Below are 26740 nucleotides of genomic sequence, written 5' to 3'. Positions count from 1 at the left end.
GTCAGGTTGCCTGGTTAAACCCGAGGTCTCTCACATCTTGTCTCAATCCCATGGCTGGTCGTTCAGAAAAAGGTAAAAACAGCATTTACAATATTCATATATACAAATATATACACACACCCAACCACAGACCGATACACACAAACACAATCAGATGAAACACTCATTGCAATAGAAATAAGATAATAGTCCATGTCACATTGGGAACAGTTCATGTTTCTCACCACATGTTATTTTCTTGGCTGCAGATGATAATGACAAATACTAATTCTGACTTGGGTCAAAAAGGCTCTGGCAAACACTGTATTGACTTCTGCACCTGGGCCGTGTTCAGTAGGCACAAAGCGGAATAAAACAGTGAACTGAAACAGTCCTGAATTTGTCTAATAAACACGTTGCAAAATGTTTTTTAATGAATGTGACCCTGCTGTCATCTTTTCCTGTGCAGCACTGCCCAGCAACAAAACCCCCAGGGCCAGTTTCAGAACATTTAATCCAGATCGAATGATCCTGTGTTCAATTCAATTCCAGATCATTTTGCTTTGTAGATTTAATGTTACAAAAACTGTCCCCAGACTATTTGCTCATATGTGGCCAATTCTCCACAAAGCACAACTGTACACAATACAATACTGCCCACTCCAGTCTTCCCATACACTATCCTCATGACTCAGACTAACACTATTGTAAAGAACTCTTAAATCGTGTGATTATATCCACTATACAGTGCATTTGGAAAATATTCAGACCCCTTCTTCCACATTTTGTTACAGCCTTATTCTAAAATTGATCAAATATTTTTTTCCCCCTCATCTACACACAATAACCCATGACAAAGCAAAAACAGGTTTAGAAATTTTAGCAACTGTATTCAATAAAACAAAAAAACTTATTTGCATAAGTATTCAAACCCTTTGCTATGAAACTCGAACTTGAGCTCAGGTGCTTCCCATTTCCATTGATCATCCTTGATGTTTCTGAAACTTGATTGGAGTCCACCTGTGGTAAATTCAATTGATTGGACATGATTTGGAAAGGCACACATCTGTCTATAAAAATGTCCCACAGTTGACAGTGCATGTCAGAGCAAAAACAAACTCAGGAGGTCGAAGGAATTGTCCATAGAGCGCCGAAACAGGATTGTGTCGAGGCACAGATCTGGTGAAGGATACCAAAACATGTCTGCAGCATTGAAGGTCCTCAAGAACACAGTGGCCTTCATTTTCTTAAATGGAAGAAGTTTGGAACCACCAAGACTCTTCCTAGAGCTTGTCGCCCAGCCAAACTAAGCAATCGGGGGAGAAGGGCCTTGGTCAGGGAGGAGACCAAGAACCCGATGGTCACCGACAGAGCTCCCGAGTTCCTCTGTGGAGATGGTTGTCCTTCTGGAAGGTTCTCCCATCTCTGCAACACTCAACCAATCAGGCCTTTATGGTAGAGTGGCCAGACGGAAGCCACTCCTCAGGAAAAGGCACAGGACAGCCCGCTTGGAGTTTGCCAAAAGGCACCTAAAGGACTCTCAGACCATGAGAAACAAGATTCTCTGGTCTGATGAAACCAAGATTGAACTCTCTGGCCTGAATGCCAAGCGTCCCGTCTGGAGGAAACCTGGCACCATCCCTACGGTGAAGCATGGTGGTGGCAGCATCATGCTGTGGCAATATTTTTCAGCATCAGGGATTGGGATACTAGTCAGGATCGAGGGAAAGATTTACAGAGCAAAGTACAGAGATCCTTGATGAAAACCTGCTCCAGAGCGCTCAGGACCTCAGACTGGGGCGAAGGTTCACCTTACAACAGGACAACAACCCTAAGCACAAAGCCAAGACAATGCAGGACTGGCTTCGGGACAAGTCTCTGAATGTCCTTGAGTGGCCCAGCCAGAGCCTTGACTTGAGCCTGATCGAGCAATTCTGGAGACCAGAAAATAGCTGTGCAGTGATGCTCCCCATCCAACCTGGATCTTGAGAGGATCTGCAGAGAAGAATGGGAGAAACTCCCCAAATACAAGTGTGCCAAGCTTGTAGCGTCATACTCAAGAACACTCAAAGTATCCCTTTAATATGATGGACAAAACACCAGAGGTGTCAAATATTCCATGGTGCTTCAACAAAGTACTGAGTAAAGGGTTTGAATACTTATGTAAATGTGATACTTTTTTTTTTTCTTTAACAAATTTGCAAATATTTCTAAAATGTTTTTGCTTTGTCATTATGGGGTATTGTGTGTACAGTCGTGGCCACAACTTTTGAGAATGACAAATATTACTTTTCCACAAAGTCTGTATGATGGCAATTAGCATGTTATGAAGAGTGATCAGATGAATTGAAAAGTCCCTCTGAACTGAATCCCCAAAAAACATTTCCACTGCATTTCAGCCCTGCCACAAAAGGACCAGCTGACATGTCAGTGATTCTCTCGTTAACACAGGTATGAGTGTTGACGAGGACAAGGCTGGAGATCACTCTGTCATGCTGATTGAGTTCGAATAACAGACTGGAAGCTTCAAAAGGAGGGTGGTGCTTGGAATCATTGTTCTTCCTCTGTCAATCATGGTTACCTTCAAGGAAACACGTGCCGTCATCATTGCTTTGCACAAAAAGGGCTTCACAGGCAAGGATATTGCTGCCAGTAAGATTGCACCTAAATCAACCATTTATCGGATCATGAAGAACTTCAAGGAGAGCGGTTCAATTGTCGTGAAGAAGGCTTCAGGGCGCCCAAGAAAGTCCAGCAAACGCCAGGACCGTCTCCTAAAGTTGATTCAGCTGCGGGATCGGGGTAACACCAGTACAGAGCTTGCTCAGGAATGGCAGCAGGCAGGTGTGAGTGCATCTGCACGCACAGTGAGGCGAAGACTTTTGGAGGATGGCCTGGTGTCAAGGGCAGTAAAGAAGCCAATTCTCTCCAGGAAAAACATCAGGGACAGACTGATATTCTGCAAGAGGTACAGGGATTGGACTGCTGAGGACTGGGGTAAAGTCACTTTCTCTGATGAATACCCTTTCCGATTGTTTGGGGCATCCTGAAAAAAGCTTGTCCGGAGAAAACAAGGTGAGCGCTACCATCAGTCCTCTGTCATGCCAACAGTAAAGCATCCTGAGACCATTCATGTGTGGGGTTGCTTCTCAGCCAAGGGAGTGGGCTCACTCACAATTTTGCCTAAGAACACAGCCATGAATAAAGAATGGTACCAACACATCCTCCGAGAGCAACTTCTCCCAACCATCCAGGAACAGTTTGGTGACGAACAATGCATTTTCCAGCATGATGGAGCACCTTTCCATAAGGCAAAAGTGATAACTAAGTGGCTTGGGGAACAAAACATCGATATTTTGGGTCCATGGCCAGGAAACTCCCCAGACCTTAATCCCATTGAGAACTTGTGGTCAATCATCAAGAGGCGGGTGGACAAACAAAAACCGACAAATTCCAAGCATTGATTATGCAAGAATGGGCTGCCATCAGTCAGGATGTGGCCCAGAAGTTAATTGACAGCATGCCAGGGCGGATTTCAGAGGTTTGGAAAAGGGTCAACACTGCAAATATTGACTCTTTGCATCAACTTCATGTAATTGTCAATAAAAGCCTTTGACACTTATGAAATGCTTGTAATTATACTTCAGTATTCCATAGTAACATCTGACAAAAATATCTAAAGACACTGAAGCAGCAAACTTTGTGGAAATTAATAATTGTGTCATTCTCAAAACTTTTGGCCACGACTGTAGATTGAGAAAAATTATTGAATCCATTTTAGAATAAGGCTGTAACAAATTGTGGAAAAAGTGAAGGGGTCTGAATACTTTCCGAATACACTGTAGCTCTAATCCACATTATTAGGTCTGTCTTCTCTATATGACTTCACAGTGCAATGGCAGTTTGTTAAGATTATATATAAAGTTGTTAGTGTACCCATCTGTACACTAGTCTAAAGAATATTCATAAATTGGGTTCGTAAATCTACGGACAAATTATTTAATCAGTTAAATTGTAAACAGGAATATCCAAATACATTTTCCCCAAATTGTACTTGACGGTGATACGTTACTCTTTGGCCTGGAAAAAAGTGGCTATAGTGATTAAAGAAAAACATTTATGTTATCAGGTAAATCCCATTCTCACCCTCCCTTAAAACTCAAACAAGCTCTAATATTTGGGGAATTAAACCTGAAATTACTTATAATCATCCCCTAACTTACTATTAAATCATTCCAATCATTTAATATTGACTATCCACCAGTCCCATCCCTAAAAGTCAGCCAGCAGCCCCACCCCTGTGTGTGCGCATTTATGTACAAATTCCACAGAAAGAGGGCAATAGTGTCTTCGCTTTACTCACCCTCGTGCTTGGGTATCATCCACCACCAGAGTGGTGTCTCAGTGTACTCTCCCTATCCAAGTGAGTCTCGTAAATCATTTGGGGGATACACAAATCTTTGACTGGTTTGTGTTTCCTGAACTAGATAGCTCTTGCTAAGAGTGAACTGCCAGTCATCCCACCACCACCCATCTATAGTCTAAAGCAGAGGTGTCAAATATTCCATGGAGGGCCTGGTGTCTTCGGGTTTTTGTTTTTTCCTTTAAATAAAAACCTAGACAGCAGGTGAGGGGAGTTATTTCCTAATTAGTGACCTTAATCCATCAATCAAGTAGAAAGGAAGAGCAAAAACCCACAGAGACTCAGCCACTATTGAGTAAGTCGGTCGTTCCTGGTGTTTTGACGTGTGTATGAGTGTGGGCACCTTTCCTTTCCCTCCCTCTCCCTTACACGCTCAGCAGCCAGAAGAAGAAGAAGATGGCCACAAACAGGAAGAGAGAGTCCTGCCAGTTGTTGCCGTTGCCTTGGTGATCGGCTGCATATGCGTCTGGGGGAACAGTGATAACATTGCAATGACTAGCCAACAGCTATCGCATCAAGGAATAAATGGATGGTTGTGTGTGTTTGTTTGTATGTGTATGTGTACCTGCTCTGTGGTAGGGGTCGTTGGTGTTGAAGACTGTGGTGAAGAAGCCGAAAGGGAAAGCACCGATCCCAAAGGACATGTGGAAGCCATTGTCCCCGAACCCCTGGAAGGGCTGCAAGAAGAGAAAAGAAAGGAATAGTGGTCTCTCATTACAAATAGAGTGAACACACAAAATAACCATGTAATAAACATCATATTAAAAGGATACTTCGGGATTTTGGCAATGAGGCCCTGTATCTATTTCCCCAGAGTCCGATGAACTCGTGCATACCATTTTTATGTCTCTTTGTTCAGTATGAATGAAGTTAGAGGTAGTTTTGCGAGCCAATGCTATCTAGCGTCAGCGCAATGACTGGAAGTCTCTGGGTATCTGCTAGAATGATAAAATACCGAAGTATCCCTTTAAACATCAATTAAAATGTAAGCGATGAAGAGGAGAGGAAGACTCACCCCTCTGCTCTCTGGCTCTGTTCTCTGTCCCGGAGGACGAGGCGGGGTTTTCAACCTGGAGGACGAAACACCAGTTAACCAATGCAGTTTCTCAGTGTCACACGTTCACAAATACGCACACTCAGACTCAAAAAACACACACAGTGTACCTGGGGTCCTCTTGGCTGGAGCTTCCTCTGCCGTAGAGGGGGATGACTTTCTCTCTGCTGATGCCTGCTTTACACACAGGACACTGCTGTTGGCTGGGCCGCGTCTCCAACCACTGACACAGACCGAGGAGGGAGAGAAAGAGGGATCATATGACAGGTGAGACAGAAGCCATACCGTACCGTCTGTTCATTACCGTCAGTCTATTGGCATGCACTGACTTAGTGCAACGTGCCACACACACGGTAGATCTATGTGCTGTTCTGTGTTATGTAGAAGGATGAGTCAATATACTGTAGTAGAATGAATTATTTTTTTTAAATTAATTGGGGGAGAAAAAAACCCTCCACATTATACCATGCACTTTCTGTGTCGGTAATATAAGAGAGTTGTGCAATATAGCACAAAACAGTGTCAAATACAAACAGCTGGGTACACAAGGCACTGAAGGCAGTAGTGTGGACACTATTATATCAACAGCGTTAGCGCAGTAACTAATGAACGAAAAACCTTGATTCTCAAAGGAGAAGGATATGCAGTACTATGCATGGTGAAATGTACGTTACAGCTAGTGCTATAATCTAAAGCACCGCAAAGACAAAAAGGGGGTTCACATAAAACACTGGTGTTATGAATGGGAGCTTGAGAACATTATCAACTTCAAGCTACACTGAGTCAACTGACTGACCAAGGTGGTCTCAGGTCATGTCATCGGACTGGGAGCTGGTTTCAACCAGTAGAAAAAGTGTAGCCTAATATTTACCACCACGGTGAAACTAAAGACAACTTTAAAATGGCATACTTACTTGATGAAGGCAGGGCCAGCTGTGAAAGAGAGAAGGAGAAAGATTAGTGTGGGTATTATGAATGGCGTCACCTAGAAACATGGTGACATTTGGAGCAACCTCCTAGCGGCCTACTTCATCGAGTCTGAATTGATACACAGAGATTCTCAATTGCATATTCCTCGCATCCTCGCTCTTCGCCTCCTTCTCAAAACCCATTGGATGAGAAAGCTGAGGTCCCGCCCCTCTGACCTTCTCCTCCAATGGGTTTTGAGAAGGTGGTGAGGAGAGAAGACACAAGGAGTATGCAATTGAAACTCTCCCATAGGCCTAGTTAGTGTGCTAGATTTTGGAATCCATATTCACCTTATTTTCCAGTAGGCCCCCCCACCTACAGGGCGCATCTGGTTACCCTGTTCTGACCTTAACGATGTGAGTGATTAAAATCATCCGGGATCCCCATCGCTAATGTTAATTAGCTCCATTGGTCATCGCTTGTTTGCACAGTCTCGCCTCACTGCTGGCCAGATTAATGCATTGTGGGAGAGAAGGATGGTACATGTACAGTAACACGGCACAGGTGTGGCATAACAAGAAGCTGATTAAAAAAGCATGATCATTACACATGTGCACCTTGTGCTGGGGACAATAAAAGGACACTCTAAAATGTGCAGTTGTGTCACACAACATCACAGGTGTCTCAAGTTGAGGGAGCGTGCAATTGGCATGCAGGACTGTCCACCAGAGTTGTCAAAGAATCAAATAATTTTTCTACCATAAATTGCCTCCGTTATTTTAAAGAATTTGGAAGTACGTCCAACCGGCCTCACAACTGCAGACCACGTGTAACCACGCCAGCCCAGGACCACCACATCCGGCTTCTTCACCTGCAGGATCGTCTGAGACTAGTCAATCCGACAGCTGATGAAACTGAGGAGTATCTGTCTGGAATAAAGCCCTTTTGTGGGGGAAAAACAAATTCTGATTGGCTGGGCTAGGCTCCACAGTTGGTGGGCCTATGTCCTCCCAGACACACCCACGGCTGCACCCCTGCCCAGTCATTCGAAATCCATAGATTAGAGCCTAATGAATTTATTTAAATTGACTGATTTCCTTATATGAACTAACTCAGTAAAATCATTGAAATTGTTGCGTTTATATTTTTGTTCAGTATACATAAAATATATAGTTATATTTTTCAGTTCAGTAATATGTCTTCCATCAAGTCTCCATTGATCAACTGGACTGGAGGTTTTTTTTTTGTCGAGGACAGTCTATTCTTACTCCTCTATAGTGACAGTGCCTCTGACACCAATCCCACTCTTAACCCCGGAGATGTGACTGAACTCCACACGAATGAGTCAATGCATGCATGTTTACATTAAACAATGCAACTGTAGCCAACAACTTTGCAGAAACTTGAAGGTCAACGCCTGCTGTTTGTAATACATGATTCAGGCGGCAATATTGGGAAAATCTAAACCAGTGATGACATGTGCTTAGTAAAAATCAATGATTGTTTAGTGTGAGTCACCAAAGTTATCCATTGCGCAGTGTCTATTAGTTATTAATACACCCAACGCAGAAACTCAACCACTGACTGAGTTCCATGCAGCAACCAGGTGTGTACCAGAGAGGCATTCACTGTTACATTGCAAACGTCAGATTGATACATTGTTGCTGGTGCACAGGTGAAGCTGGAATGGGACATGAATCAAGTTCCATAAGCATGATTTTGGCAAGATGCTGATGGCTAGGCAACTAGGCTACTTCCAATAATGGACTAAAGAAGCCTAACGTTACTCCTTATAGACCAATGAATGACCTTACATATTCTGTAGCCTGGGTACCAGTCTCTTTAGGTAACCCACTCCGTGTACTCCATGTCATGTGCCCATGGCAAGGAGTGGAACGTAAGATAAAGAGACTGGCCCTCAGAAAAGCGAATAGGTTCTGGAAGCCAAAACAGCTAAATACTCCATCTAAACGTGAATCGATTCTCATTTGCGGTACTGTTCTAGAAACATAAATCACTCTACTTTCATATCACACAAAAAAACTAAATGTAACATACAAACTGTAAATTGAATGAATGTTAATAAAATGTGCGAACATTTTTGTAAAGGCATGAGCATACACCATTGTCAAATCCACTTTATTTCGATGGGTTGGCTAATGTATGAAGCTCAGGCAATCAACAACACTCATTCATGATTAACATTCGCTATTACCTAGACCTCCAAGTTGGCCATCTTGCTTTCTAGCTAGCTAACATTTAACTATATAAAAATAAGCCTTGTGCATGCATTTGTCATCGACGTATGGGTGTGAACCAACAAACAACCTGCTTGTTATCGTAGAGAAACTAGCTAGCTGGAATTTGTTAAAAAGATAAACAAGGCAATGTCAGATGACTAGGTATGTAAGCAAGCTGCTAGCAGCATACAACATTCCCTACTCGACGATTGATCAAAAGTATCCCCGCCTCGTACCAGAACAAGTGCCCGCACAAACTGATGACAGCGTCCCTTGCTGTGTCCAAACAAATGTTGCATTCGAATGTGGCCCGATCTGACTTGCGTTCTGCCTCTCCGCCGCTTCCTCCCGGGCCATCGCGCTCGTTGTTGTTCTCACCATCCGGGAACCCTCCTCTACTTGCGGGCCCGTCGTCACTCGAGGACCAGGGATCCGCGGCCGCCATAATTGTTTACTGAAAAAGTAATAACTCCGCCAGACGAGAGCTAGCTTCGAGATTTCACCGTACCTGTGCACCACCCCGCCCGTTTCCGTAAAAAAAAGAAACAACTGGGAGGAGTTTAAAGGTCCTGATCAGTCATTCGGATTCCCATTGTAAAATAGACGTTTGTGACTGAAATATATGCTAAAAATATAAGAAAACTCGATTTTTCTCCCGTGGCTAACTACCAGAAAGTTTTAAAAACAGGCTGAGTGGGTGGGGAGTTTATATTGATGACTGGCAGCTCTATGAAACGCCTATGTGAAGGATGCAGTGAGCAGTGTTGCAGTAATACACAAAGCAACTCACACAACATTGAAATTGCAAATCTCCCATTTGGCATGTCTCTTGTGATGCGATTCACAGAAGTGCTGACTGATGTGTTGACATACCAACTGCATCAGAGTTTTAAACGACCCCCTTTCCCTTTTGGTCCATGCTGGTTGAAGACCAAGCTACCCAGACACATTTTTATTTATTTAACTAGGCAAGTCAGTTAAGAACAAATTCTTATTTACAATGACGGTCTACACAGGCCAAACCCGGACGACGCTGAGCCAATTGTGCCGCATATGAGACTCCCAATCACGGCCGGATGTGATGCAGCCTGGATTCGAACCAGGTACTGCAGTGACGCCTCTTGGGAGCCCTTAGAAAGGAGAAATATATCAGTATCTTTGCCATAGATTAATAGTGTAAACGTTTTATTATATTTGCCGACAATCTACATCCATTTTTTTGCAAACACACCTTCTCCGATATTTCAAGGTTTCAAGGCAGTACTTATTAAAATTAGGTAAGAGAATATCATGTTACCATTGGTGTATTAAAATGAGAGTTAGGGTGATGTCAGCCTTTCCTCTGAAAAATGTATCCAACTGTTTGACATGGAGAGGACCAGTAACTTTATGATCAAACTTTAAAAATGTAGAAGCAACAGTATTTTTCATACTTTGGTCATCATACTTTAATCTGGTTTCATCCAAATATCATCCAATTTCATGAAAAACATGATTTTCACTGTTCATGACCTTTAAAGGTTGTGACTAGATGGAATAGCCTACCGCTACAGACGAGATCTACAGTTTAACTACGGCTAGAGTTGGACTTAATGTTTTGAAGCCAGAGGACGAGTCTGAGTCTTGTGCATCTTTCTAGAGCTTCGACTTTTCGGCCTAAAAATCACTGACGTCATGATTTGACCTCGTTTTTTTTCTTCCGAGTTCCCAGTTGTCTTGAAAGCACCAACTAGCCCAGCTACTTCCCACACAATTGCGGGACCTCAGTCCTTGAGAAGCGGGAGAAAGACACTGGCGCGTTTGAGTGGTAAGGCGAAAGTAGCCGACTGTAGACGAAAGTCGACGACTAAAGTCGGGGAGGTAGCCTACATATTCACCGACAGTAAGTCGGACAACTTCATTTGTTTTGTTTTGGTACAGTCCACATGTAGCTTGTTTTTGGTCACAGGTCCAGGAATGGCTGAAGAATTGCAATATTTACCTGGAGTTAACCCTGCAGATAGCACTACTGGGTGATCTAAAAAGTCAGAGTTAATTGATCAATAATATAATAATACTTTTAGCAAAAAATAACATTTTCAATTTACAATCTGTAAAAAGAATGAGAATAAAAAGGTTCAGAAATTTTGTGAAACATCACAGCACAGTTGAAAAATATATGGCAAATAGAAATCCAATATGGATGGTGTTAACGGGTGAAGGTTGGGACTAATAACAACTAATAACAACAAGATAACTCATATAAAACATGCTGTGCCGTAAAACGTATATAGGTTAAGAACTTTTTTGAAAGAGCACTGTTTGAAAGATATAGCAAATAGAAATCAAACCGGAGGGACAGCATACATGTATGGGTGAGGTTGAGGGTAGAGGAAGGACAAGAGTTAAAAACAAACAAAATAAAACTATTGTAAAATAGACTGTGTTCATAAAATGTATATAGCATGTATAAGCTGGAAATATAGGCCTAAGCGTTGTTGTTCACTAGTTTGCTCCAATTGGGGGTAGGGGTGGTAGGGTAATAAAGGAACTGTATATATATTTTTAAAGATGTGTATGTATGTATATATATTATACTATATTATTATATTATTATATTTGCAAAATAATATATGGGGGATTGGAAGTGATGCAGACAATTACATTGATGGAAGCTACAATCTATCTGCAACATTAAAGCTAGGGGTGTTTTCTGTTAAGAGAATGTGTTTCTTGTTAAAAGGCTGAATAGCACTAAAGGCAGTAAGCAAAGGCACCATGTGTAATCCTGGGATTAAGTGGATTTATTGGTATAATCCTATAATGGACTATAGTTATCTGTACTAAATCCTATAATGGCCTGTAGTAATATTATAATACGATAATGACATGTAGCAATCTTATAATTTCCTATAGTAATCTGTACTTATTATTTTCTGGAAATAATGTATAGGCGCGCCACCAATATAATTGATCCAAGGAACTAGAGGGGAGGTGAAACTCTGCCTAGAGGAAAGAACTTAGATTTGGAAACAATGGTGGAGTAAAGCCAAGGGGATCTGGTTATTAGCATAAAGTGGAGGGACTATGAAACTTGTATAAGCATGAAACTGTATAAAGAGACTGAGTCGGCAGTTGGTCCATGGGCCAGCTCGGCTTGTTACTTTATATAAAGTATATTTGAATTCACAAGTTCCGGTATCTGAGAAATATGATTGAGCGAACATTTCCACGACAAAGCTGGTCTACCCCCTAAATTTAACAAAGAAAAAATAAATAAAGAATATAATATAAAAAGTCGGACAACTTCTGCAGTTTCTACGAAATGCGACAATGGCAGACATGGCATTCGCCTTTGTTATTGCCGACGAAGTGGATGCTAACTAAATTCCACTTCTCCTACACAAGTGGTTCCCAAACTTTTTATAGTCCCGTAAACCTTCAAGCATTCAACCTCCAGCTGCGTACCCCCTCTAGCACCAGGTTCAGCGTACTCTCAAATGTTGTTTTTTGCCATCATAGTAAGCATACGATACATTTATTAAACATAGGAATGAGTGAGTTTTTGTCACAACCCGGCTCGTGGAAAGTGACAAAGAGCTTTTATAGGTCCAGTGCACAAATAATAATATATTAATAATCAATCATTTTGCTCTTTATTTAACTATCTTACATATAAAACCTTACTTGTTCATCGAAAATTGTGAATAACTCACCACAGGTTAATGAGAAGGGTGTGCTTGAAAAGATGCACATAACTCTGCAATGTTGGATGAGAGAGTCTCAGTCTTAAATCATTATCCACACACAGTCTGTGCCTGTATTTTGTTTTCATGCTAGTGAGGGCCGAGAATCCACTCTCACATAGGAACGTGATTTGAAAAGGCATCAATGTCTTAACAGGTCGATTTGCCAAGGCAGGATACTTTGAGCGTAGTCCAATCCAGAAATCTGGCAGTGGCTCGGAAAAGTACCTACGTAATTGCGCACCCAACTCACTCAGGTGCTTCACTATATCACATTTGACATTGTCCGTAAGCTTGAGTTCATTTGCACACAAAAAATCATACAATGATGGAAAGACCTGTGTGTTGTCCTTGTTAATGCAGACAGAGAAGAGCTCCAACTTCTTAATCATAGCCTCAATTTTGTCCCGCACATTGAATATAGTTGCGGAGAGTCCCTGTAATCCTAGATTCAGATCATTCAGGGGAGAAAAAAACATCACCCAGATAGGCCAGTTGTGTGAGAAACTCGTCATCATGCAAGCGGTCAGACAAGTGAAAATGATGGTCAGTAAAGAAAACTTTAAACTCGTCTCTCAATTCAAAAAAATGTGTCAATATTTTGCCCCTTGATAACCAGCACACTTCTTTATGTTGTAAAAGTGTTACATGGTCGCTGCCCATATCATTGCATAGTGCAGGAAATACACGAGAGTTCAGGGGCCTTGCTTTAACAAAGATAACCATTTTCACTGTAGTTTCCAAAACATCTTTCAAGCTGTCAGGCATTCCCTTGGCAGCAAGAGCCTCTCGGTGGATGCTACAATATACCCAAGTGGGTGGATGCTGCAGTATACCAAAGTGGCGTCGGGAGCAACTGCTTGCACGCGTTACCACTCCACTATGTCTCCCTGTCATGGCTTTTGTGCCATCAGTACAGATACCAACATGAGCAGCAGCTACGTTTGGATACATACTGTGTTAGTCAATATCACACTGTCATGAGTTTTACCCAATGACTGTTTTTTTTACTATTCAGTTTAAATATGTGTTTTTATGTCATACAGTTGTGCGCTGAAGGAACTTGAATCAATGAAGGACCTCTATGGTGCCAAACTCATCCTGCAGCGGTATCAGGTTAGGAACTGCAAGCATTTCAAGAACCCCGTCTCTGTGTCAGAGTGTCTGCTCTCCATGCTGGAAGGGACTAATCCTCACCACTACTTTGTTGCCACACAGGTATGTGTTATATCGTATCTTTATGTACCTGGGTCAATCAATGATCGAGTTTCCCTGTTTAGATGTCGCATGCATCAACCAATGGTTGCGTGCTACCTCAATTGACTGTGCAGTTGGGCATCAGATTGCTATAACACGGGTTGTGTTCCTCTGCTCAGATGTTGCTGACACGTCAGATCTTAGAACCCTGGATAGGTATCAGCTAACCACATCATATGCTATAGCAATCTGGTGCCCAATGGCACAATTGATGACGTGGCAAGCAACCATTGGTTGATGCATGCAACATCTGAGCAGGGGATCGTGGCCATGTGGTTAGCTGCTACGTGAAATACCTATCCAGGCTTTGTGAGACCTGGTATGTGTCAGCAACGCTTGAGCAGAGGAACACGGCCAATGTGCTAGACCAGGGTTCCCCAACTTGCGGGCTGAATTTGCCCCCCCGGGTGGTTTTATTTGGCCTCCCAAGTTTTGAGTAAATCATTTAGATTTTTCATTATTGGACATAAGACTAAACACCAAGTCATTTTAATTTTGAAAATCTGTTCCAACGCATAAGAGACTCATGTAAGCAAGGATTGAAGTTATTGTTTTAGTCAAATATTCTATGTTTGGGCTTTTTGTGGTCAATTTGCAGTCTATAAATTATTTGTAATCATGTTCCATCCCCCGACCAACCGCTCAAAAAAAAAAAATTGTCCCGCCGCTGAATCTAGTTGATGATCCTTGTGCTAGACACTTGTCTCGTCAGCATCAACAACCAAGTGCCCCCTATCTAGCTGCATGCATCCAGTTTATACCAGATGCATTGATTCACCTCTTCCTTTCTGATGTTTACATTTCAGGACCAAGAGGTGACATCAGGCCTGAAGAAGATCCCAGGCGTGCCACTCCTGTATATCATCCTCAACACCATAGTGTTGGACAAGCCCAGCCTATGCTCTGTGAACCATGTGTAGGCTGTGGCTCTGAGAGAGATGGTCACCCCAGCCCAGCAGCAGAGCATCAACAGCCTGAAGGAGGTGCAGGGGATTGGGCAGGATGGAGAGCGCCAGGGCAAGAAGCGTAAGAGGAAAATCTCCAACCCCAACCCACTCAGCTGCCTGAAGAAGAAGAAACAGCCACAGACACAGCTGACTGAGGGCAAAAAGAAGAAACGGAGCCGGCAAAGAAAGCGTCGCAAGCCAGAGGGAGGGGAGGGTCCATCCCTAAAACCAACCCCAAACCCCTAGTGGTAGGAAGAGACTTATGTTTTGAGGGCAGGATAGAACCAATATTTTTTCCCCCCCACCATTCCCAAAGGTTGAACTGTACATCTTTTCTTTTTATATACATAGATAATGACCGTTTATATCTTTACTAAACCAATTTGCTCCTCTGTATTTGCCAGTTTAAAGGTATCCCAATTCAATGTCTGGAGAGCATATTTTGAAGCACACAGCCATGATGTCAGCATGCTTCTAAAAATGTATCCTTAAAACAGTTCAATCTTGTTTTTTGAACACCATTATGAGTTGAACATCAGACGGTATTGATCTAAGTCATTATAGTAAGTCCATAGCCATTATTCCCAATTCACTGGCTCAATGAACCAGCTATGAAAAGGATTCATTGACATGAACTGTTGAAACAGTATTCATTTTATTAGAAAAGTAACAAGTTGTTGGGCCTCAGGACTACAGGCATGGCATCATGATACACATCAGCAACAGTATCTACAAGAGGTGTCATTTTGGGTTTTATACAAAAAGGAGAATGTAAGTTTACCGGCGCAGAGTTTAAAAGGGATGAGCTGAAACATTACATGATATACAATTTCAGGAGTTTGTAAAGGATGGTCAGAATTATTATAAATTGTGCTCTGCAGCTATGAACCATATCATATTCAAGCTATCGAAGAATGACTGTCACAGCACATAAGTGAATTAAGACTTGCCATGATGTTTCCCAGTAGTTATCATTGCATCAAAACTGTCTTTTAGATTATTAATACCAAATAAGTAATCTCCGGCATATAGAGAAACATTTAACATTCAGCTGCATCAAAGAGTTGATGAATGAAAAGTAATTTCCGGACACCCACAGTTGACTTGAAATTTAGAGATTTTGTTAAATAGCTTAAAATATCTGATGCGAAAAATGCAGCCTCAACTAAGTCTCATTCTGGCCAAACCATTAACATAGATAATTGACACAGTATGTGACTTAAAAGGGAATTATTCAAGTAATACCATAAAAATGCAATTCAGGAGCAAAATATATTTGAAACTGGAGCAGGCAAAGAGGGTACAGTTTTAAATATATTCTATTTTAACCTTTAATTAGGCAAGTACGTTAAGAACAAATTCTTCTTTACAATGACGGCCTACCCTGGACGACGCTGGGCCAATTGTGGGACTCCCAATCGCAGCCGGATGTGATACAGCCTGGATTCGAACCAGGGACTGTAGTGACGCCACTCGGAAGCCCATTCTCAAATCCCACAACAATGGAGACCTAAATGTCTGCCGATATAAAAACAATAAATTACAGTCAGGGACTGTAAACGCAGAATTAAGAACAAACCCATTGGAATGCTTGAAGCTACTAAAATACTATTGGTCTTCAAAATAAGATTGCTGGTGGATGCAATTCAGTTGAGTGTTTCAGAAACTTGCTCAATACTACAGGCTCCTTTTGGCTAAAGGGTATAAAACATAACTATTTTTTAAATGGGAGAGAAATAGAACCTTGGAATGCAACATGATTGGATCATCACTCACATTCTAGCAAAATACACAGAATTACAATAATCCCACCAATCATGACATTCAGAGACTTCATCCCCACACTTGACCTTTAAAAAACATTCTTATCTCAAGAAAGACAAAAGCACATAGGTAAGAGAAGAAAAAAACAGTTTGAGTAAAAGCAGCCAGTGTTGAGTCTCTAGATGAGGTGGAAGCGGGCTCCAGGGGTGGCGATGATGTCGCTGTATGGCTCGGTCTGGTTGAGCTCCACCGCCTGCTGCTTTTTCAGAACCAGGAAACTGTAGAACTTGGCGGCGGCCTGCTTCTTGTTGTTGTTCCTGCACAAATCCAGCAGGCTAATTTGCTGGGCTCCTGTCTTGGCCATCACCCTCTGAAGGGAGGGAGAGAACTGTTAGGTCACAGCTAACATGCTGACCACACCGGTAGCGTGCGCGAGCGTTGCAAAAATAAATTGACACATGTTTTTCAATCATTGCACCCACACTGCTCACGGGCGTCTGCGTTGCCAGGCGCTAAAATGGAAGTTGATTCTATTTGTGACACAGTAAGCGCTGTAAATCCTGCCTCCCATCTCCTCATTGGTTTTTAGAAGCATATACCCACGTGGGTGATTGAAAGATGAACTGAGGTCAGTTGTAGTAATGCACCTTATGAAAGTTAGCTGCCAATCGCCATATAAAGTCCAAAGAAGAAAAAGAAGCCTGGAAGGAGGAGAGATGACTAGAAACTATTAATTTGACCGTTTTATGTGTGGATTAATTGTCGGAGTAGAGGACCTTGTGCATTTCAGGTAAAATAACAACTCAATGTTTATATCCCAGGACAATTTTTTTAAAGTCAGAACAAATCCCAGAACAAATTAGCTAGCAACTGCAAGCTAGCTAGCTAAATTGCCATAAATGTATAATGCTTTTCGACCTGTTCCCAAATTAATATAATTGGTTCAGAGTTTGTTTTGATATTTCAACATGCGTGTTGTGATCGCGTTTGGTGTGGGGGGACAAAATCAATTTGCGCACGATGGCGTCCGGTTTGGGCATGGCGTAAGACCCGGTTCTGGTTAGTAATGTAGGGGTTGTTCACTTGGTGGGTCACAACGTTTAGTCAAGTTCTCTCGTAAAAGCTCTCCTATGACATACCTGCAGGCCGTGGAGCATCTGCTGGGTTCTCTTGTTCCACCTCCTCTCCTCTCGGTCCTGGTCACCGGCCTGACCCTCCTCATCCTGTCATTGAACACACATAACATTAACTCTACATACATACTACACATTAGCCAATGTACAAGCAACACAAGACCGGTAGTAGGCCTACATATTTAGCTTCCAAAGGAACATAAGACAGAATAGATCAGTGGTCACCAGCCATGGTCCCAAGAAAGCCCGTTTCCAGGCTATTCCTCCAGCCCTATACTAACGCACGTAATCCCATCAGCTGTTTAGTGCTTGGAACACGAGCTTGCACACCCTGTAGCTCTCCAGGACCCAGGTTGGCGGTGACCTCTAGAAAATCTTCGTGTCTATCTCACCTCCTCGTCTGAGCCATCCTCTCCGTCCTTCTTGTCCTTCTTCTCCTCTATCAGGTCGAGCTCGGGGAACTGGCTGAGGTTGGTGCTGTCCTCGGGGGGCAGCGACACTGTCATTTCCAACTGCTGGGACACGCCTGAATGGTTGGTGGCCTGTTCCAGAGTACCCATCTGGATGGAGAGAGGAAGCATGTTTAAGTGAGTGATTGAGTAGGGGGTTGAGTATGGGCAAAAAGGTAAAAGCAGGTCAAACTTCTACTATCAAAAAACACTAATGAGATCTCAGTGCATACAATATCAAACCCCAAAAAGCCTTGTATGCTTGACAAACTGTCTTTAAAGTTTCCCTAGTCATGGTTAAACAGGGCCTGAGCGAAGAGAGGAGCAACGAGGCATTTACGGGCAAGCCTGGCTCTGTGTCCTGTGCCTTGCGTTTCTGGCCGTGCGTGGAGGAGGGTGGGGGCATGACTGACTCGTCCAGGGTGGTCCTGCTGCCCTCCATGGCTGATGCCTGCAGCACACTGGGCTCCTCCAGGATGGTCTGGTCTGGAGCACATACAATTACACACAGAAAGAACATTAAAAACTATACCAAACAAGGGCAATTGAGTACAAGTACATGACTGTTATGGATGAGGTGCTTGTGTCAGATTGGGCGTCGGTCTCTACCCAAGTGTACAACTTTGAATTTATCCATGTGTCTACTTTGAATAGTAGCATATATCTTGATATTATATCCATGCTGAGAGTTGGCCCTCTAGCCTATAATGGCATCCAATGTAGAGGATTGAACTGTTGCCATTCAGTAGTGCTCACCGATGATGTCCCTCTGCATGGCCTCCTCTCTGGGCACCTCAGGGTTCTCCAAGTCCTTTAGGAACTCATCCAGGCTGTCTGCCTCACCTCCCTTCCTCCTCTTCCTCATTTCGTCTGGCACCAGGGGGGTCAGGGTGCGGGTGAACATCTACAGAAAGAAAGGGACAGAGAGTGAGAGGGGGAGAAGAGATAGTCAGTGCTGAAAAAAATGAAGAGGCTAGGTAGCAACAACATGCACAAGCCCCTAAAAGTAGTGTGGTGGCTACATTGGCCTCAAACTAATTGTTGTGAATAGAAACATATCTAGAAAAGCTCTAATGAAAGAGGTTCAGGAACTAACATGCACACATCTGGGGGGAAAACAGAAAGCCATTGCCAGGTGCTGGATTGAGAACAATAACACAGTAAACAGCCCTTGTTTGTCTAACTACCAGACAAGTTGCTGGGTTACCTTGAGAAGCCTGCTGTTCCAGAGGGGCTGTGCTGGCAGGGAGAAGAGCTTCTCCACGCCTCCCGTCTCTTTCCACATCATCAGCTTCTTGGTGGGCGGCGCAAGGTCCAGTGTGGTGACGATGTCGGAGTAGTCGCTGAGCTGGGCACGGATGGTCTTGCTGTCCAGCTCCTTCAGGTTGTCCACAATTAGCTTCCTCTTCCTCTTGGCTTTGGTTTCCTTCACTGTGAGTTGTAAAGAGAAAGATCACTTGTAAGTGAATAGTGACATTTGGTGGCAGAAGTCGGATCCAGGGTGGAAGGGATGCCTTGAAAGACAAGCAGACCTCAAAGTGTTGAAGATTTCTTGAGTGCTGCTAAACTGAAAGAGCAGTGGTGCTACTAATTGAATATGTCATGGCACAGGCCTATCTGATGTAGTGACAGACATAATAGTACGGGTTTGTTATAATATAACATGAATATCAATATTTATTGAGGTTGTGGGCAGACCTGTGATGTCGATGGGCTCCAGGGCGAAGGCCTCCTCCTCGTTGTGTACCAGCGTGGTCTGCTCTGTTTGGTCCTGCATGGCGGGCAGGGGCTCCGCTGGGCCTGAGCCTGGGCTGTCTGGACCTCCCGCTGCACACGCACACACAGTGTACAAAACATAAGAAACGTAGATGAAGGGGAGGAGACTGTTTTTATGAGTGAGTTCATGTTTAAGTTTTACTCAGCACTGTCAACACTTTCTAGTCAACACTTATAAGCCATAAAAAAAGCCACATTCTGCCTACAACCAGCACGGCAGCGGTAATGAATTCGTAGGAAAGTGTATTGATAGGCTTGTGTTATTATTAGCAGAGTGGGTCTTTTTTATATGTACACTACCGTTCAAAAGTTGAGTCACTCAGAAATGTCCTTGTTTTTGAAAGAAAAGCAAAAAAAAATGTGTCCATTAAAATAACATCAAATTGATCAGAAATACAGTGTAGACATTGTTAATGTTGTAAATGACTATTGTAGCTGGAAACGGCAGATAAAAAAATACAAATAAATGGAATATCTACGTAGGTGACCATTATCAGCAACCATCACTCCTGTGTTCCACTGGCACGTTGTGTTAGCTTATCATTTTAAAAGTCTAATTGATCATTAGAAAACCCTTTTGCAATAAGTTAGCACAGCTGAAAACTGTTGTTCTGATTAAAGAAGCAATAAAACTGGCCTTCTTTGGACTAGTTGAGTATCTGGAGCATCAGCATTTGTGGGTTCGATTACAGGCTCAAAATGGCCAGAAACAAAGACCTTTCTTCTGAAACTCGTCAGTCTATTCTTGTTCTGAGAAATGAAGGCTAAAGAAGACCAGTTGTATTGCTTCTTACGCCTATGTAGATATTCCATTTAAAAAAAAAAAAAAAAAAATCGGCTGTTTCCAGCTACAGTAGTCATTTACAACAATAACAATGTCTACACTGTATTTGTCCATTTTTTGTCCATTTAAAATAACTTTTCTTTCATAAACAAGGACATTTCTAAGTGACCCCAAACTTTTGAACAGTTGTGTGTGTGTATGTATATATATATATATAATATATATATACACACACACACATATATGCACACACACATATATACATATGCACACAAATATATATAATATATATATATATATATATATATATATATACACACACACACACACACACATATGAACATTTCACTTTCTCATATGAGTAACATCATCAATTTGTGCATGAGGCAGAAATAATGCGGTGCAACTCGAGTTTTGCCATCAGCTGGAAGACGGTGTCTCTTTTCGGTCAGTGTCAGTGGAGGGACGCTGAGAGGCGGACCCTGTCTGCTCCCCTCTCCCTCCGCCGAGACAGACCATCTGATGCAGGCTCCATCAGCCCAGTAAAATAAAAAAGCTAATTATAAAAAATGTATGCACACTCAGCTGTGCATCACAAGTAATACAACAACTGATCATATAGCCTACCTCAAATGTTGAATTTTTAAAAATATTCTGAGAAGAACAATGCATTGGCAAGACAGGCAAAGACAATATGCAATGATGTTTTGGGCCTAAAGCCTACTGCACAAACCTCATTACTACAGTACTGTTTTTAATAGGTTAATGTTGCATAGGCTCACGTTTTTTAAGTCATGTTAAGACAAATCTGAACGGTAGATCTCAGCTTGCATTTTGACACAGAAAGTTATCTTGACTCAAAAAAGGTTGGTGACCTTTTTGTACCATCTAAATAATCGCTGTGAAATATATTTTCCATAACCACAAAATGTTTTTAGCTGTTTTAAGCTGGTGTACGAAACTTAAGTACAGAAAGCATAGAAATAGCGCACATAGAATATATCCACCACTTCTTAGACTTGCTTTCAATGAGAACGACAGCTATAACACACATGTCTATGTCCATTTGATTTGGTCGCCCAAAACGTTACATATTGCAGCTTGAAAATTTAAAGTCACTTTTGGGAACAGCAAATGGTAAGTGTTGCAACTCACGTGAGAGGGCATCAAAGTCGTCTTCGTCATCGTGGTCCTGCAGTCTTAGCACGCTCTCGGTGATGACGGGAGGGTCGTCGAAAATGCCACCCCCATCCTCGTTACTGAGGAGCTTGTCAACTAGAGACAGACAGGAGTGGCAATGCTCAGCAGGAGTTAAAACCTTAGCAAACTGGGTTTTTACACCAGATACATTCATTAATGTAAACAATTAATTGGCCACATTAGTCATGGACAAGGCAAGGGCTGTGTCCCAATTACATATCCTTCCTCCCACACCTGTGCACACTTCAGGAGGAAGGAGATATTATTGGGACACACGAGACAAGGAAAGAAAAGCTTTTAACATAGTTTTGACATATCACAACCCAGGATATCCTTCCTTCTTACCCAGCATGCCTCCCTCGCTCTCAGCCATGGGGTCCTCTCCGAAGTCATCTTTGTACTGGTCGTCGTATTCCAGGTGGTTGGAGTTGTCTGGGATCTGGGCAACAGAGGTCTCTGGGTCTAGGAGCAGGTTAGAGGCTGACGCCCCGTGGATGATGTCCACCTCGAAGGCACTCTCCTCACGCATCATCTCCCGGTCGTCCATTCCAAAGTCAGCTGAAGGGGGAGAACATTGAGTATGTTAGAATGCATTTTTGCAAGTGTACATACAGCGGTAATGAGTGGCGGTGTTTGTCGCACTAGGAAGGGAGGAGCTTGGAATGGGATGAGAGAGGCTGGAGTATGGGTGCATTTCAAGCATCTGCCTGGATATGAAACCAAGGTAAAAACATGGTAGACCACTACCAAGCATTTGCTATCACCTATCCAGATCAGTGCAGATGAGGTGAAGGAGATGAAGAAAGGAAGCCACTACAGACTATTGAGATGCAGCCATGGTTTGAGGTGGTGAAAGGATTGGACTAGGAGGCCTGCTATGTACCGAAGTCATTCTCCTGCAGCAGGTTGTGGTTGCCCACCTCCTCCCTCATGGTGATCTCTTCCACTCGACTCTGGTTCAATGTGAACTGCTTGGTGACGTCGATGTCGCTGCAAAGACAACATAAATCACTAACACTGAACGAAGGAACATCTAATGTACTTGATACAAGCAAATCAATACTCGTAAGAGCATACAGAACATATACATCAATGGAGACACTTGTCGATGCTACATGAAAAATCTCAAACAACACATTTCAACTTGTTGGGCTCTGATGACATGCATATGACTCACTCTAGATCTGGTAGTGGCTGGTCGAAGTCGTGGAACTCTTCTGGCATGGTAATGGTGTTGTAGGCAGCTTCTCTGTTCTCCTCTGGCAGATCCACCACACCTGAGAGGGCAGGGATGGAGGCAGGGGTCAGGCTAGCACAGACCCACATAATACACAGCCATAACATCTTCCTACAATGTCAGTACAGTCTAGCAGCCCAGTGTGCCTCTTACAAGTTTCATATTGGGACTCTTTCAGGAGCCCCCAATTTCAGTTCATTCAACAGTATATGAAAATGCCAAAAATCAACAGCAAAATTAAGATTTAAATGAGATGGAGGTTGAGCCAAACTGTAACTCAGTCTTGAATATAAAAAAACGAAGAATATGTTGGACAAGTCCAGCCACCTAGACAATACATTACCTGGTCTGAAGGCCATCTTGATCTTGATGAACGCCTCATTACAGTCAGCCAACAAGTACTTGGCTTTCCTGTTGTAGATCCTCACCACCCCAAGGAGCAGATGACCTGACGTACGCAGGGCCATTTTCACCTGGACAATTAAAGAATAAGCAAGAACACTGTTCAGAAATACACACCATTTTTTACGAGCCTGCTGCTGCCTACCACCGCTCAGTAAGACTGCTCTATCAAATCATAGACTTAATTATGATATAATAACACACAGAAATACGAGCCTTAGGCCATTAATATGGTCAAAGCCGGAAACTATCATTTCGAAAACAAAACATTTATTCTTTCAGTGAAATACAGAACCGTTCCGTATTTTATCTAACGGGGGGAATCCATAAGTCTAAATATTGCGGTTACATTGCACAACCTTCAATGTTATGTCATAATTATGTAAAATTCTGGCAAATTAGTTCGCAACGACCCAGGCGGCCCAAACTGTTGCATATTCCCTGACTCTGCGTGCAATGAACGCAAGAGAAGTGACACAATTTCCCTAGTTTAATTTTGCCTGCTAACATGAATTTCTTTTAACTAAATATGCGGGTTAAAAAAATATATAATTCTGTCTATTGATTTTAAGAAAGGCATTGATGTTTATGGTTAGGTACATTCCTGCAACGATTGTGCTTTTTTCCCGCAAATGCGCTTTTGTTAAATCATCCCCCGTTTGGCAACGTTGGCTGTCTTTGTTAAGAAGAAATGGTCTTCACACAGTTCGCAACGAGCCAGGCGGCCCAAACTGCTGCATATACCCTGACTCTGTTGCACAGAACGCAAGAGAAGTGACACAATTTCCCTAGTTAAAATAAATTCATGTTAGCAGGCAATATTAACTAAATATGCAGGTTTAAAAAGATATACTTGTGTATCGATTTTAAGAAAGGCGTTGATGTTTATGGTTAGGTACACATTGGTGCAACGATAGTGCTTTTTTCCGAATGCGATTGTTAAATCACCCGTTCGGCGAAGTAGGCTGTGATTCAATGATAAATTAACAGGCACCGCATCGATTATATGCAACGCAGGACAAGCTAGATAAACTAGTAATATCATCAACCATGTGTAGTTAACTAGTGATTATGTTAAGATTGTTTTTTATAAGATACGTTTAATGCTAGCTAGCACCTTACCTTGGCTCCTTGCTGCACTCTCATAACAGGTAGTCAGCCTGCCACACAGTCTCCTCGTGGAGTGCAATGTAATCGGCCATGATCGGTGTCCAAAAATGCCGATTACCGATTGTTATGAAAACGTTAAAATCAGCCATAATTAAATTGTCCATTCCGATTAATCAGTCGACCTCTAGTCTTGACCCACAGCCAGTGAGTTGAAAATTGACCCTCTTCTACTGGTTTACACAACACTAGTCTGTCAAAGTACCCTCACGGCAGCATTACTTTAATGGAGACTAGACGCATGATTGAAACACATAATAGAAGCCCTGTATCAATGATCGCTTGTTTACCTTGGGGCAGATGATGCTCTCCACACTGCTCTCCAGGTTGCATTCAAACACATGAGCCTTGGTGAGCTTCTTATCCCAGTGGGCCGCTAGCCAGATCTTGGCCAGCGGCCCACGTTTGCTGAGGACAAAGTGAGCATAAAACATTGTCCCAGCACCTTCTCACCTAAGGGTGAGGGGGGGACCAACCTGCAGGGACAAAGGTTAGAAAAAACATCCAATCACAAGAAGTGATACACCTTGATGGTCATATTGAATAAGTTAAGATTGGACTTTGAGAAATACATTTGATTTATTTACACTTTGCATTACTCAATTTGACTGTGTTATCAGTCCTCTCGGCTGGCCGACCAAAAAAACTCTCACACTACATTGCATGAAGAAAGTGCGTTGTGGATAAATGCTAATAAAAGAACAAATAACAATGATTGAATACTAAGAAATTAAATGTAGTAATTAAGACATTTTGTGATTTGTTTACTTAACCGAAGAATGTGCCGCTATATCGGTCAAGCTAACTAGTTAGCGACTGAGGCCCAATATGAGCGCTGTCCTGATCTTGACTCTCGGTACCGTTTGTTTTATTGAGGAACTCATGATGCACCTGTTTATATATCCCAAATAGGTGCCCCACTGGCGCCATCTCTGGGTTGGCATTATGCCTATTATCTTAACATCTTCCTTTTCATATAGAATTAGCTTGAGCACTTCATACCATTTTAATACCACAGTGAACATAATTGTCCATCTCTTAGGGGACATAGTCCCCATACCGCAGGGCGGTCTTATGTTAGCCCTTGTCCTTGTGTCGAACTGATAGCATATTGTTTTTATGTTTATGTGAATAACTCACGTCGGAGAGTTTGGTAAAGTTCAAGCATAATCCTTTACTCAGGAATAACATGTTACAGGTCACAATATCCTAACCAGACACTCATAATGTACCTGTTTATATATTCTAAATAGGTGCCCCACTAGCGCCATCTATGGGTTGGCATTATGCCCATTATCTTAACACCGTCCATGTGGAGGGGGGCGTAGGTTGGCACAGAGCTGGTTTTCGTAAATTGAACCACATACTGTATTTAAACACATCGGAACATTTATTAACAATGGACAACTAGCTCAGTTGTCAAAAATGATACATAGAAAACTCGATTACCTACTTAAATTAGTTAGGAAGCCAATAGTTTGGATTGTAAAGAAAAAGAAAAGATCCGGGACCTCGGCGCGAACCCAACTAGCTAACGGTAGCCAGCTATCTTTTGAGGTTTTGCAGGAGACGCCACAGTGATCCGAATTCATTTCGATACATATTGGTACAATATAGCGTTCCAGTTTAATAAACCAATGTGAAGGTACTGTAGCTAAATACCCACAGTATAACAGGTAGGTAGTTAGCATAATATGCTAACTAATGTTACCGACCAGTGACACTGTGTGCAACGTACAGTAATCAACAACCTCCTGTCATTTCCAAAACAGAGCGCGTATTCTGATATGTTTTTGTTGGTTCGTGTCTACAAAATCGGAATCTAACACGCAAAAAAATTGCTTCATTCCAGTATATGAAAGTATATTTAAAATGTAAACAACTCACCAATTACGCTCCAATTGTAGTTTTTTTTTGGCGGCCGTAGTTTACTTTTTTCCACTCCTCCTCCCACTAAAAACAAACATAATGGCGCTGACTTTTTAGTTTCTTCCGCCCGCCCAAAGATTATTTTCAAATCCACAGGATGTTTACAAGACCGTCAGCGGTTTCTACTAGTTACCGCCACGAAGTCAAAATTGTATATCTGGTAGAAATGTATGAAAACAAAAATGAGCTTTTAGGTTTTAATATATGGTTAGGTTTAAAATCACATTTTAATCAGATATATTTTTGAAATAGGCGGGGTTTATGACTTTGTGGCTGTGGTTACTAGTGACGACTCAAGTAAGCGGGTGGGGTCAGGGAACAGCGATTTTTATTTTTTATAACTTAACCAAGATCAAACAAACCTT

At 42.3% G+C, this 26740-nt stretch overlaps 2 protein-coding genes and 1 pseudogene across 2 annotated transcripts; 1 reads left to right on the top strand and 2 right to left on the bottom strand.

Moving 5' to 3' along the window:
• Positions 1–3725: 3725 nt before the first annotated feature.
• LOC120022520 (E3 ubiquitin-protein ligase RNF5-like) lies at positions 3726–9252 on the bottom strand. Its single transcript, XM_038966469.1, has 6 exons — positions 8842–9252; positions 6371–6389; positions 5567–5679; positions 5418–5472; positions 4968–5079; positions 3726–4868 (listed from the first exon to the last, which is right to left on the bottom strand). Exons 1-6 carry the CDS (start codon positions 9048–9050, stop codon positions 4768–4770), a joined length of 609 nt encoding a protein of 202 aa, XP_038822397.1. The 5' UTR covers positions 9051–9252; the 3' UTR covers positions 3726–4767.
• A 4113-nt stretch (positions 9253–13365) lies between these two features.
• On the top strand, positions 13366–15069 carry LOC120022379 (annotated as a pseudogene).
• Positions 15070–15170: 101 nt separating this feature from the next.
• LOC120022438 (double-strand-break repair protein rad21 homolog A-like) lies at positions 15171–26450 on the bottom strand. The gene is made up of 14 exons (XM_038966334.1): positions 26334–26450; positions 24737–24922; positions 23221–23350; positions 22818–22917; positions 22524–22630; positions 21986–22198; positions 21596–21715; positions 19579–19707; positions 19088–19311; positions 18637–18784; positions 18221–18366; positions 17824–17991; positions 17438–17521; positions 15171–16668 (listed from the first exon to the last, which is right to left on the bottom strand). The coding sequence occupies exons 2-14, from the start codon at positions 24878–24880 to the stop codon at positions 16477–16479; spliced, it is 1905 nt and encodes a 634-aa protein (XP_038822262.1). The 5' UTR covers positions 24881–24922; positions 26334–26450; the 3' UTR covers positions 15171–16476.
• Positions 26451–26740: the final 290 nt, after the last annotated feature.

The sequence above is a fragment of the Salvelinus namaycush genome, chromosome 27 (genome assembly GCF_016432855.1).
Source record: "Salvelinus namaycush isolate Seneca chromosome 27, SaNama_1.0, whole genome shotgun sequence".
Taxonomy (NCBI): domain Eukaryota; kingdom Metazoa; phylum Chordata; class Actinopteri; order Salmoniformes; family Salmonidae; genus Salvelinus; species Salvelinus namaycush.
Note: the sequence above shows the minus strand (reverse complement) of the source record. Positions and strands in the feature narration are given on the sequence as shown.

Bases quoted from the DNA above. Each gene is read 5' to 3' on its own strand.
- LOC120022520 (XM_038966469.1), bottom strand. From the start codon at position 9,050: ATGGCGGCCGCGGATCCCTGGTCCTCGAGTGACGACGGGCCCGCAAGT. The intron at 5,473-5,566 runs GTACACTGTGTG...TTCGTCCTCCAG, and splicing joins TCCAGCCAAGAGGACCCCAG to GTTGAAAACCCCGCCTCGTC. The intron at 4,869-4,967 runs GTACACATACAC...CTGTTCCCCCAG, and splicing joins CGACCCCTACCACAGAGCAG to ACGCATATGCAGCCGATCAC.
- LOC120022438 (XM_038966334.1), bottom strand. From the start codon at position 24,880: ATGTTTTATGCTCACTTTGTCCTCAGCAAACGTGGGCCGCTGGCCAAG. The intron at 22,631-22,817 runs GTGAGTCATATG...TTGTCTTTGCAG, and splicing joins CAGCCACTACCAGATCTAGA to CGACATCGACGTCACCAAGC. The intron at 16,669-17,437 runs GTATGTCATAGG...CCCTCCCTTCAG, and splicing joins AGATGCTCCACGGCCTGCAG to AGGGTGATGGCCAAGACAGG.